The sequence below is a fragment of the Coregonus clupeaformis genome, chromosome 36 (assembly GCF_020615455.1).
Source record: "Coregonus clupeaformis isolate EN_2021a chromosome 36, ASM2061545v1, whole genome shotgun sequence".
Classification (NCBI taxonomy): domain Eukaryota; kingdom Metazoa; phylum Chordata; class Actinopteri; order Salmoniformes; family Salmonidae; genus Coregonus; species Coregonus clupeaformis.
The window spans coordinates 29,205,522-29,218,671 of NC_059227.1; the positions used below are offsets into that span (position 1 = coordinate 29,205,522).

The following is a 13,150-nucleotide window of genomic DNA, read 5'->3' on the forward strand; positions in this document are numbered from 1 at the left end:
GATCATGAGTATGACTACTTTTTTTCTGTAAAATCTTTCATGCTTTGTCATCAGATTATTATGGGCTGCTCTGTGAGAGCATGTCTGGCTAACGCATACTGCATGGGGTGTTACTGCTGTTGCAGATCACCATACTGTACATTTCATTTGATACTTATGGAGATCAATTTCAATTCATGGAATGTGCATAGTGGAATGGCATGCGGGCAAAGATTTGATTGGGAGCACTTTCTTGCATAAGACTGAGCATTTAGCTGAAGACATGCTTTTTGTTGGTGATCTGTCTCTTCTCTAATGCATGATTGGCGTCACGGTACAATCCACTCACTGTATAGAACATTAGTGATTAGTGTCACTAATTCACTAAAAAGTAAAGAAGCTCAATCAGGGCATGGAGGGTGATTGTCAAAAGACATACTGAAGACTGGATTTATGACTGGGATAATGATTTAAGTGCTTAGGACTTGTTTGCTTTTCCTCAAAGTTCTGTCATGATTTTAACAACCGTGTAGCAGGAGCCTGTTCAATGTCTCAACTCTAAACATTCAAGAATATGTCCAGTTTCACAGAGAACATATGTAGTAGCACACACACACAGCAAAGTCTTCAGTGTTAAATCAACACTGTAGAGTGTTAAATTTAACACGGTTCCAGTGTCTATACGGTCCACACTTTACAGTGTTAAATTAACACTTTGCTTAGTGTAAAGTCTTATTTGCATATTTCCCAGTGTGCCTTGCCTTTTGAGTGAATTGTAGAGATACAACCCATGACTGTATTTGTTAGTGACAGTGACATGGTTGTTGCATTCATTCATTTTCAGTCCTGTGGACTTCACCAAGTGAGATCCTAAGCGAATATGTTATCATTAAAATGTAATTGTTTAAGACAATACAATATGTATTTCATAACGCCTTATTTTGAGGGCCTAGTTTTAACCTAATACAGTGACCTCAAACTCATGCTGGCTTGCAAAGTGATCTGTAATTCCTATTGGAATCCAGCCAGAGTGGGGATATCTAACATTTGGAATTTGTATTCACCTGCAACCTGTATTCAGAATGACTGCCTGGATTGGGGAGACTAAAATATGAAACTACCTAAAGCATCTGAACTGGAACAACCATTTCAGTAACCGGTGTAATAAGTCCAAGTAACAGATTGGATTAGTTTAGGAAAATGTTGTTTATACTTGAGTAGCATAAGATTAATAAATAAATCAATGTACATGAAAAAGCATAGATATTGAATCAAACTATTCTAAAAACCAACCTGCAATAGAGCATGCTGGGAAATATGATAATGATGGGCATGATTTTGGTTCAACTCTGGTTATTAATGCCAACACTCGGGTTCTTTTACACCAATGAGTGTTAAATTAACACTTACAGAGTTAACTTAACTCCTGAATCAACTTTAGAAAAGTTAGACTGAAAAATCTACTAGGTAACACTGGCCAATTTGCTGTGCAGTATACTGTAGATCAACTGTCCAGGGAAGCAGAGAATTCCACAGTTCTAAAGAAGTGTGTGACCTATTTACATTTAATTTACTCAGAGTCATGTCTGGCTGGCCTCCTGGTTCTCCAGCAGCTGTTACAGTATATACACCCCAACAGGCCAACACCACATTAATAGCTTAAAAAACAATACGGCTCAGTGAATATGTATGCAGTGACATCACAGGGATGTGAAGACAGGTTGGTTGTCACCCCACTCAGGTGTATTTCTAGCCACTGTGTGTGGGTGATGCTGTAGAAGTGGTCCGGGCCTTGGGGCGGGCTTTATCCAGCCTGGATTGAGACAGGAAGCTTTTTGCATGTGTGTAATCCCATTAACCATTAAGACCAGCCCTCATCCCCTGGTGTGTTTGCTCTACTGTAGGCTACCTTCTAGTGTCTCCACTGATAAAAGAAAAGGCGGCCATTCATGTTGTTGGACTACTGTTGCAGGTGTTGTGGGTATTGTGGGTCTACTCTGAAGCGCTATGGACCAACACCAGTCAAGATCAAGACCAACGTCAGTGAAACATGGGTAAAGACCTTGGACTTCAGTTTTGGATACAACAGGAAATGTAGTAGTAGAGAACGACAGTAGGTGTACATGTTTACCAGTGTCTACTTAATGTGGCACTGTGTACATAGGTCATGTGCTGCTGTAGTTGCTCACTATTCAATTTAGAGCATTTGGTATAGAATTCTAATACCTTCCATTGAAATGACTGAACCTATCTGAGTTCAGTTTATGCAAGCATTCAGTCTGAAAATGGCCAAAAAAACTTTTATGTAGTTTTGTGGAAACAGCAATGGTCGAAGGAATCCATATTATTGTGGATCATATTTTAGGTTTTATTAAGAATGAGTGACTTACATTTTAAGGGTCTTGTGTGATGGAGTCTTATGTGATGTTAACATGTATTACAGATTGTTCTCCAGAACTTGCTGATGTGCATGATATCCTTCTATGCTGTTTACTACATAGTGGTCAGTCTCTGCATTGGTATTCTGAGGTGAGTCTAAAATAATATATATTTTCCACAATATTCAAATGAAGTATATCCTGTCTTTCATATAGTTTCATTGTCATATGTTGTGGTACATGATTGACGTGTACTTCCTGTCTCGTGAACACAGAAACGACCCACTAAAGAATGCACAGTGTCTGCATGGAACCCTCATTTTGGTTTCTGTCAGAAAGCATCACAATATGTCTCCAGTGCTACCTCACACTGTAACTACAGTTAACGGCAAATGAACCATTTCTGACCCAAGTTTCTCATTATTCATAATCTCTGCAGGGTACATGAGGTTGACAGCCTTTTAGCACCCTTTGACTACACAACACAACCATCATGGCAAAGTCCAAAATACCTAGGTGAGTTGATCCAATACTTTATTCTTGTTATTCAGTAGTTAGCAACCTCACCCTTTTTTAGATAGACTACCTCTAATTCTGTGTGTTCATGTTGGTAAGCATGTTAGCTGAGGTGTGTAGTTTGTATTTCCTGCATAGTGACAGTGATCTCTATGGAGGTGACCTATCTTTTGGGAGGCCTGATATTTGCGTGGATTGTCGAGGAGTGGGTGTGGGACTACGCCATTACAGTCACACTAATACACATCGGTCTGACGGTAGCAGGTAAGCAGCAAGAGAGGGAGGCAAGGGGACAAGAATCTCATTGTCCAAGGTTTCATAAATGTACGCTTTTCTGAACAAACCTGACATCACTCAAACCATCAATGACTTGTATTTGGCATATTTACTCTTTAGGTAAATCGACAGATTAATACAATTATGTACATATGGTCTAATCACTGCCTGGTGTATATGCAGCTGTCCACTTTGTATTTACATCTGTGTCAAGCGCCTCTTTCTATTGGTTAACATCAATTAATGTCGCTACTGTATAGCAAGCAGCCCTATAGTGTGATGGCGTCTGGCTGTCTGGTGCTGCCAGTGCTCTACAATAAAGCCAGGTTTGATAATAGCAAACACATCAATGACTCCATATGAGTCTACTTCCCATCTGAGACACACTTTTCAGTGGATGTTTTAGTATCAGTTTCAGTATCTGCTAATGAATTGGATTAGAAGAACAAACGATGTCAATGTTAATCCTATCATTGAATTGATGGGATTTCAATCTACAGTAGGTTATGTTATGCAAGGTTGTAAGGCTGCTTTAGTATAAACAGGCTTGTCAGAAGAACATCATGATCATACAGTTTCACAAGCTGACAGAAAGCTTGATTTTATGTATTAGTTTATTTGTTATGGTTGAATATGTGTCATATTCAATTACTATCCTGTCTGTTTCTTTCATCCAGTTATGTCTGATTTCCCATCAACAGAACATTATTGGATTGCTCTTGGTAAGGAATCATACTTGATTTCAGACAATTTGGAGCCAATAAAAATATTATTTGTTGTTATGTACAGCGTATTTTGATCATTGCATGAATTAGTCGTTCTACATTTATTTAGCAAGTGATTCAATACCTGATGCATTCAAATAGGTCTATCCTTTAAATCCACTTGTTCACTCATCTTATCCATTCTGTGTGTCATAGGTTCTGGATTGGTGATGATGATTTTCGGAGGCCAACTTCTAGCATACAAGCTTTTCAGGAATAATTTTGTGTATCCGGATGAGCTCCAAAATTTCTAACAAAAACATTGAGCTTTTCTTCTATAAAATGATGTAGGGTCAATAATATGTTTTTATACTCTGTTTTTTTGTACTACACAACTTTGGTACTCTGTAAATCCACATATCATATTTTGCAATTCTAGGTTGTTTGGAAGGAATTGTTGAGAATATTAAACACTTCTTGCCAACAATGTTCTTGTTTTTGTGTATCTTGTTCATATCCTCCTCCATGCCATTGGAAATAATAAGGAATCACTTGCTCTTTTTAGAGGTGAAATAAACACAAGTGTTATTACTGTGTTATTACTGTAACAAAGTGTTATTACTGTGTTATTACTGTAACAAAGTGTTATTACTGTGTTATTACTGTAACAAAGAGTTATTACATTGACATTTTAGTAATTTAGCAGTCACTCTTATCCAGAGCGACTTACAGGAGCAATTAGGGTTAAAACAAAGTGGTATTAGTGTCTTATAACACATTACCTAATTAAAACACTGAGGAACTTTAGGGATCGCATAGTGGTGATTGTTATTAAGCCTGAGCATCTGTTGTCTGTTAAAGCCCTTTGGATTAAAAATGCTTAGAATTACTGAGGCAGTAGCGAGCAGTCAGTCCCTAGTCACAGTTGTAATCCAGTGACCCCACATTTACACAGACACACCCCAGACAGTGAAGTAAGTCAAAGACTGGAAGTCAACTAAAAGGTCAACTAAAAGGATTGAAAAGCTACAACAGGAAATATATCTACCCATAATATGGTTGATCTGCTAAATATTAGTGATTTAGCAAACACTCTTATTCAGAGAGACTTAGAGGAGAAATTAGGGTTAAATGCCTTGCTCAAGGGCACAGACCTTTCACCTAGTCAGCTTGGGGATTTGAACCAGCATCCCTTTGATTACTGGCCCAACGCTCTTAACCCCCAGGCTACCTGCCGCACCAACTTTCAGACCTACAGTTTGATTCTATCACCACCCCCTTCCATTCACTTTGACAACAACTATAGCAGCATGCTCTTTGTAGTGGATTTGTAGTAGGAATGAGAGCACTAACTAAGAAGGGCCTTAACTATTTGATAAGATTAGGCAAAGATGCAGAAGTGTGTATGGGAGGGGACGCAAGGGGAGCTCTTCAGGGGCTGATTGCGTACAGCATGTGTGCTCTGTGTGAGTGTGTACGTGTGTGTGTGTGTGACTGTGTGTGTGACTGTGTGTGTGTCAACACCACTCTGCAGCACATGGCGAGGTGAGCCACGGAGTCAGAGAGGTCCTCCCCTCCTCCCCACCCCAGGTTTTTAGAGCTTGTTTTACTGAACATGTCTCATACTGTATCTATTATGGGATGTGGGATTTTGTTGATGTAACTTGGACATGAGTGAATTATGTGTGTTGACTGTGTTACAAGATCACTGAAAACATTTACTACCCTTATTTTTTCTTTTTCTGATGAGGTTCTGTGTGTTGAGATAGGGCAGCTTGGTGATAGTCCTTTATCCAAGAGGGATATTTAAAGTTGGCAGAGCCGCAGAGGACAAAGCTGGCAGAAAAAAATAATAATAAACCTTTCAGGAATAACAAAATAGTATACCATGGATGATAAAATCATATGAAGGCTATTGTTCCGACAAAATAAATAGCCGAAACCTTGTCACCACAGAATATGACAAATATCATGTTGACATTCCTAACCTTGTGTAAGAAGCCAAGCAACACCACATCTGTCATGTGCAGATTCAGTTTCACTCCATTCTTGTACCTGATGGTGTAGATTTCACCTTGGTAAGAGCTTTGCTCAGATCATAGTGTCCACACCTTTCCAGAAGGATTAAGATAGGGCTTTATTCATCGAATATCAAATACATATATGGGTTAAAGTGTTAAGTAACATGCCAAGAATATAAATGTTTCTGTTTAGTGAATTGACACAAGGTTTTGTTATAGGCCTACTTGTATTTCAAACACTTGATCAGAGTAGTAGTAGTATTAGTAGTATTTATTAGGATCCCCAGTTAGCTGCTGCTGAGGCAGCGGCTACTCTTCCTGGGGTCCAAACAGGAATAAAAAAATAACAAATTAAATACATAATAAAACATAATACACAGTACATAGCACTACATATGCCAGGAGAGATTGACATGCATGTTATTGACATTCGCCCTCTGTGTACATCTGAGTGCAATGCGTGCTGCTCTGTCCTGGAACAACTGCAATTTGCCTATGTCCTTCATTGCCACACCTGACCACATAACTGGGCAGTAGTCCAGACGCGACAAAACTCAGGCCTGTAGGACCTGTCTGGTTGACTTAGATGTCAAGAAAGCAGAGTAACGCATTATAATGGACAGACCTCTGTGACAGCAGTAGATTTAGCAGTAGATTTACCAGCAGATCCATTTTCTAATCTGACTATGACTATGATGCCATGATAAGCACTAAATACATGGCATAATTCATAATTCGAAAGGTCAACTGCCTGACCAGTCCTAGCCAAACAGTCCATACATGATGACTGGTACCAGAGGTATACACAGAGGGAATTACCATGTAAAATTCAATACCAACAGTAACACTTCATTTAACCTACTGGGATATTATTTAAGTTTATTGCAGCTTAGTGGCTATTAAGTATTCAATTGTGATTAATACTGCCCACTTGTTGTTCTATTCACGCCCACTGATAGGCGTTATCGCAGCAATGAACCCAGATCCTTTTTGAGCATCATTACCAGTGATTCAAAAACAAAGGGATTTCCTCTGCTGCACCCAACAGACACAGAACATGTTGTAACTGAGCACCAGATGGCAGTATAGGGGTAGTCCACTAACTTACTGTAGTATGGGAGGCCTTTATTGTAATGGCCAATGCTGGTCAGAAGTCAAACCTATGAGGCGTGTTGGAGCTGGTCTGATAACTTTTCACACCAGGAGAAAGGTCTTCCCATTCAGCCTGCCAATTTACTAATTGATTGGAACAGAATGTAACAGTTTGTAAGTGTAACATAATGTTTTTTTCTTCTGGCATGCACAAGAGCCCCACATAGTTCCTCAACATATTCTAATTGGGGATATGGACATTTACATAAATCACACAAAATACACAAATTAAATAACTGTTGTACTGCAGTTATCACAGTTTTACTACACAGCTATAAGAGCAAGTTAATGCAGGCTTAAATGCCATGAATCCATAACACTAGGCAATAGTCACAGAGGACCTCAGATCAATATCGGGATCAGAATGGTGAATTATAATTCACAAAGTACAGGTGGAATGAAAGGGAATACTTCATTATATTGCATTATAATGCGTCATGCATCATGATTAATATCAATATAGGCCAAGGATGAGCTATAACATATCGTAACTTGGAATATTAGAGCAGTAAAACATGATTGTGCTGTTTTCAGGTCAGTGCCTTGAGATAGGATATTAGTAGTGCTGGGGCCAATGGCTGGGGGACCATATAAGTAAGTAGATAAGATAGATGGCTGGGACAAGAAAAAAAGTGATCTTTCATAGTCTTCTAGGAGTGACTCAGCCCAAATTACACGGCTCAACGGCATTCTGGGCGGTGCTTTCAGGCAGCTGTTGATTATCCATGTTAGGGGAGGCAGTGAGTGAGATCATTGAGAGACAGCCCCACTCGCACACACAGCTCTACTACTCCTAGAGCTGTGTACATTAAGTTACTTGCGAACTTCAACAATAATGCAGCATGAGTCGCGCAACATGAGTCGCCAGCAGGACGCCAAGAGAGTCATATTGACCGGGTATTTTAGCAATAGTGAAGTTTTACCGCCCGCCTCGCGTGTCGATAGTGCCGAAGAGATCGAGTCTTCATCGTTGAGGTGAGCGGATAGTCTGTTATTGAACATAGCGTACTGTATGTAACATTCTAACATTGCCGCCTCAATAGTGACGAGAGGTACAAAGGTCTTCCAGTTGCCTAGCATCTTCTCTTTTTAGACAGATATGGCTACCAGTTGCCCCGTTTGTAATCTAACCTCTAACAGAACACTCAGTAGCCTTCAAGCCACCGCTGACTTTTCCATGTGTTGATACATTGTTTCCTATGATGGATATTTGAAATCGAATGAGTTCATAGACTAAACAAGCAGTGACAATACACCCGTGCGTACGACAAGGCAAGCACTATAAATACCAGTTGTAGGCTAAACTAGGCTCTTTTTATTAGGCTACAGAAAACTTGAGCGCAAGCCCTTACAGAATATATACTGAACAAAAATATAAACGCAACAATTTCAACAATTGTACTGAGTTACAGTTCATATAGGGAAATCAGTCAATTGAAATAAATAAATTAGGCCCTAATCTATGGATTTCACATTACTGGGTAGGGGCACAGCCATGGGTGGGACTGAAGGGCATAGGCCCACCCACTTGGGAGCAAGGCCCACCCACTGGGGAGCCAGGCCCAGCCAATCAGAATGAGTTTTTCCTCACTAAAGGGCTTTATTACAGACATAAATACTCCGGGTGGCTGGTCTCAGATGATCCCGCAGGTGAAGAAGCCAGATGTGGAGGTCCTGGGCTGGCGTGGTTACACGTGGTCTGCGGTTGTGAGGTCAGTTGGACGTACTGCCAAATTCTCTAAAACGATGTTGGAGGCAGTTTATGGTAGAGAAATGAACATTACATTCTCTGGCAACAGCTCTGGTGGACATTTCTGCAGTCAGCATGCCAATTCCAAGCTCCCTCAGTGGCATTGTGTTGTGTGACAAAACTGCACATTTTAGAGTGGCCTTTTATTGTCCCCAGCACAAGGTTCACCTGTGTAATGATCATGCTGTTTAATCAGCTTCTTGTTATGCCACATCTGTCAGGTGGATGAATTATCTGGCAGACATATCAGTGTGGATGTCGGATCACCACCTCAAGCTGAACCTCGGCAAGACGGAGCTGCTCTTCCTCCCGGGGAAGGACTGCCCGCTCCATGATCTCGCCATCACGGTTGACAACTCCATTGTGTCCTCCTCCCAGAGTGCAAAGAACCTTGGCGTGACCCTGGACAACACCCTGTCATTCTCCGCTAACATCAAAGCGGTGACCTGATCCTGCAGGTTCATGCTCTACAACATTCGCAGAGTACGACCCTACCTTACACAGAAAGTGGCACAGGTCCTAATCTAGGCACTTGTCATCACCCGTCTGGATTACTGAAACTCACTGTTGGCTGGGCTCCCTGCCTGTGCCATTAAACCCCTACAACTTATCCAGAACGCTGCAGCCCGTCTGGTGTTCAACCTTCCCAAGTTCTCTCATGTCACCCAGCTCCTCCGCACACTCCACTGGCTTCCAGTTGAGGCTTGCATCTACTACAAGACCATGGTGCTTGCCTACAGAGCTGTGAGGGGAACGGCACCTCCTTACCTTCAGGCTCTGATCAGACCCTACACCCAAACGAGGGCACTACGTTGATCCACCTCTGGCCTGCTAGCTCCCCTACCTCTACGGAAGCACAGTTCCCGCTCAGCCCAGTCAAAGCTATTCGCTGCTCTGGCACCCCAATGGTGGAACAAGCTCCCCCACGACGCCAGGACAGCGGAATCACTGACCACCTTCTGGAGACACTTGAAACCCTACCTCTTTAAGGAATACCTGGAATAGTATAAAGTAATCCTTCTTTCAGCTCATGAAACATCGGACCAACACTTTACATGTTGCGTTTATATTTTTGTTCAGTATATATCATTTTTTGTTACACAAACATTGTTTGTTCTGCAAATGTATAAATAACAATAAACTCCACGCATAGACTACAGGGTGAGGACACACACCTAAACCTAACCCCCAAACCTAACCATAATTCTAACCCTAAACCTAACCCCAAAGCTTAAAATAGCCTCTGTCCTCGTGGGGACGTGGGAAATGTCCCCACAAGGGATAATTTTCCTTGTTTTACTATCCTTGTGGGGACTATTTTTCCCTCCCCATTCAAATGGCCATCTGTAAAAGCAGAGTTACTGTTATAGGCTGGAGCTGCGGTTCAAGTTCACGTTTTTTATTAGTCATATGTACAGGACGCACATGGTATACACCATCCAATGAAATGCATACTTGCAGGTTCCTTCTTGACAATGCAACAACAATAAGAAATAATAAAAGATAAGAATATGAACTTAAAGTAAATGGCTCAGTAGAATAGAATAACAATTTTAGCATAAGAATAATACAGGAAAGCGCAATTTATGGAACAATATTTACACATGTATCAGAAATGTGATTTCCTGGGTTTTATATATATTTCCACACTAAGAGGTTGGAATAATACTGTGAGATTATAAAAATGATGACAATGCGCTTTTAGTGTAAGAGCTGTTTGAAAAGACCGGCTGACATTTCTGCCTGTTTTGCTGGGATTGAGTTTTAGCCTGCCTGGTGACATCACCAATAAAAAAGAGTTTCAAACCTCTCTGCCTATAACAGCTAGTTTTCAGTTTCCTCTCCCCACTTACACCACTCCCAGACAGTCCTAGCAAAGTTATTGCTTGATAAATGTCTCTTTGCTATATATATTATTCTTTTTTTTATTTTTTATTATTATTATTATTATTATTATAAAAAAATCACAGTAAGGTACTTAATTGTTACCCATAAATGATTTGATATTGAGATAAAAAACAGCTGCATTGGACCTTTTAAATTGTGCTGTATTAGCAATAGTAAATAAGATTCTGGTAGCAGCAATTGTGACGTGAGTGTCTATGTGTGCTAAGGTGTGGAGAGTCAGTGCAGGGGGTCAGTCCAGTTCAAGTGTTCAGCAGTCTAATGGCTTGTTGATAGAAACGGTGTCTGAACCAGTTGGTATCAGACCTCAGTCAGTGTCTACCCAACGGTAAGTGTCTGCCCCACGGCAAGGGAGTGAACAGCTCATGGCTGGGGTGTGTGGGGTCCTTGATGATTCTGTGGGACTTCCTCAGGCACAGTTTCAAGTAGATGCTCTGGATGGGTGGCAACACGGCCCCAGTGATGTACTGGGCAGTCTTCACCACCCGCTGGAGGGCCTTGCGGTCGTGGACGGAGCAATTCCCGTACCAGTCCATGATGAAACCGGGCAGGACGCTCTCAATGGTGCAGCGGTAGTATTTTGAGAGGACCCGGGTTGGCATGCCTAATTTCTTCAGCCGCCTTAGGAAGTAGAGACACTGTTGCGCCCTCTTGACAAGAGTGGTGATGTAGTTGGTGCATGTCAAGTCCTCAGTGATGACAACGAGGAACTGAAAACTGCTCTCTACTGCAGTCCCATTGATGTGGATCGGCGTGTGTTCCCTCCTCTGCTTCCTGAAGTTATTTTGCTGACGTTGAGGGGGAGGTTGTTGTCCTGGCACCACAATGCCAGTTCACTTACCTCCTCCCTATAGGCTGACTCGTCATTGTTGGTTATCAGGCCTACAACCGTGATGTCATCAGCAAACTTCATTGAGTTGGTGTCGTGCAAAGCCATGCAGTAATGGGTGAACAGGGAGTACAGCAGAGGGCTGAGGACACACCCCTGGGGGGACCCATGTGTTAAGAGTCAGTATGGAGCCTCACAGCCTGTGGTCTGCCCGTCAGGAAGTCCAGGATCCAGTTGCAGAGGGTAGTGTCGTCCAGTAGTGATGCGCGGGTTGAATAAAGAGAAAACAATACGTTAAAAAATACATAAATTTATAATTCAATTTTATATCTATAGGCTACATTGAGGTTTTTCTTTCATTATTTTAGGCTATCTGGCATAGTGCGTAAGCCTTAGGGCCTAACTGTATGCGTGCCAAATAGCCTGCACGCCAATCGCCAAATACTTTTGGCAGTGGGCAGAAAATGGTCACGTCAATCTAAGCGACAATGTCGGAGTTTAATTCAATAAGAGAAAAGCTGCGAAATGGAAAGTTGAAAATAAAGAGAAGGGAGGGGCAGAGAAGTAATGTTTGGGAAAGATTTGGTGTTATTGCATTTTCTCCTCGGTCCCTAAACATCTTTGCGGCACGAAAGAAGCAGAGATGACAGAGAGAACTTTACAGATGTCAACTAGATTGAAGAATTCATTCTATCGATTTATGACATTATTCTGGTGAACAAGGGTTTATTTAGTCTTCTGGGGCAACATATAATGACAGAATAGAAGCTGCATATATCTAATTATAGAAAGGTTGACTAACAAATAGCCTACCAAAACGTCAAATTATAAGCAGAAACATATCTAAATCAGGCAAAAAGAATCACACACCTTCTATCAAAAAAATCTTTCAGCTGTCTCTGACTGTAGCCTACAGTGCATTTTCTAGATTAGCGGGTTAGGGTCAGGTTCGGGCCTCAGATTTTCACTTCATCACATATAGTTGGCCAGTTGCAGATTAGTTATTTGCAATTGCGGGTGGGTGCAGGTGAACAAACCGCTTTGATGTGGGTCATGACCAGCCTCTCCAAGCACTTCATGATGACAGGGGTGAGTACGATGGGGCCAGTGGTGGAAAAAGTACCCAATTGTCATTCTTGAGTAAAAGTAAAGATACCTTTAAAAGAAAATGACTCAAGTAAAAGTAAAAGCCACCCAGTAAAATACTACTTGAGTAGAAGTCTAAAAGTATTTGGTTTTAAAAATACTTAAGTATCAAAAGTAAAAGTATAAATCATTGCAAATTGCATATATTAAGCAAACCAGACGGCACACTTTTCTTTTTTTTAACTTACGGATAGCCAGGGGCACACTCCAACACTCAGACATAATTTACAAACAAAGCATTTCTGTTTCGTGAGTCCGCCAGATCAGAGGCAGTAGGGTAGACCAGGGATGGTCTCTTGACAAGTGCGTGAATTGGACCATTTTCCTGTCCTGCTAAGCATTCAAAATGTAACAAGTACTTTTGGGTGTCAGGGAAAATGTATGGAGTAAAATGTACATTATTTTCTTTAGGAATGTGTAGTAAAGTAAAAGTAGTCCAAAATATAAATAGTAAAGCAAAGTACAGATACCCCAAAAAACTACTTAAGTAGTAC

General features: G+C 41.1%; 2 protein-coding genes across 2 annotated transcripts in view; both read left to right on the plus strand.

Annotated features, from left to right (window-relative positions):
- Nucleotides 1–1,843: 1,843 nt before the first annotated feature.
- tmem244 (transmembrane protein 244) lies at nt 1,844–4,315 on the plus strand. The gene is made up of 6 exons (XM_041865654.2): nt 1,844–2,033; nt 2,423–2,508; nt 2,797–2,873; nt 3,012–3,137; nt 3,827–3,871; nt 4,070–4,315. The coding sequence occupies exons 1-6, from the start codon at nt 1,929–1,931 to the stop codon at nt 4,165–4,167; spliced, it is 537 nt and encodes a 178-aa protein (XP_041721588.1). The 5' UTR covers nt 1,844–1,928; the 3' UTR covers nt 4,168–4,315.
- A 3,470-nt stretch (nt 4,316–7,785) lies between these two features.
- LOC121552479 (rho GTPase-activating protein 18-like) overlaps nt 7,786–13,150 on the plus strand; it is a 30,553-nt gene continuing 25,188 nt past the window's right edge. Inside the window, exon 1 of the mRNA XM_041865419.2 lies at nt 7,786–8,001. Coding sequence (XP_041721353.2) covers nt 7,862–8,001 — 140 coding nt within the window. The 5' untranslated portion in view covers nt 7,786–7,861. The remainder of the gene's footprint in view (nt 8,002–13,150) is intronic.

Excerpts from the sequence above, each read along its gene's own strand:
- tmem244 (XM_041865654.2), top strand. The coding sequence starts at position 1,929 with ATGTTGTTGGACTACTGTTGCAGGTGTTGTGGGTATTGTGGGTCTACT. Across the intron at positions 2,874-3,011 it reads GCAAAGTCCAAAATACCTAG|TGACAGTGATCTCTATGGAG; the intron begins GTGAGTTGATCC and ends TTTCCTGCATAG. Across the intron at positions 3,872-4,069 it reads ACATTATTGGATTGCTCTTG|GTTCTGGATTGGTGATGATG; the intron begins GTAAGGAATCAT and ends TGTGTGTCATAG.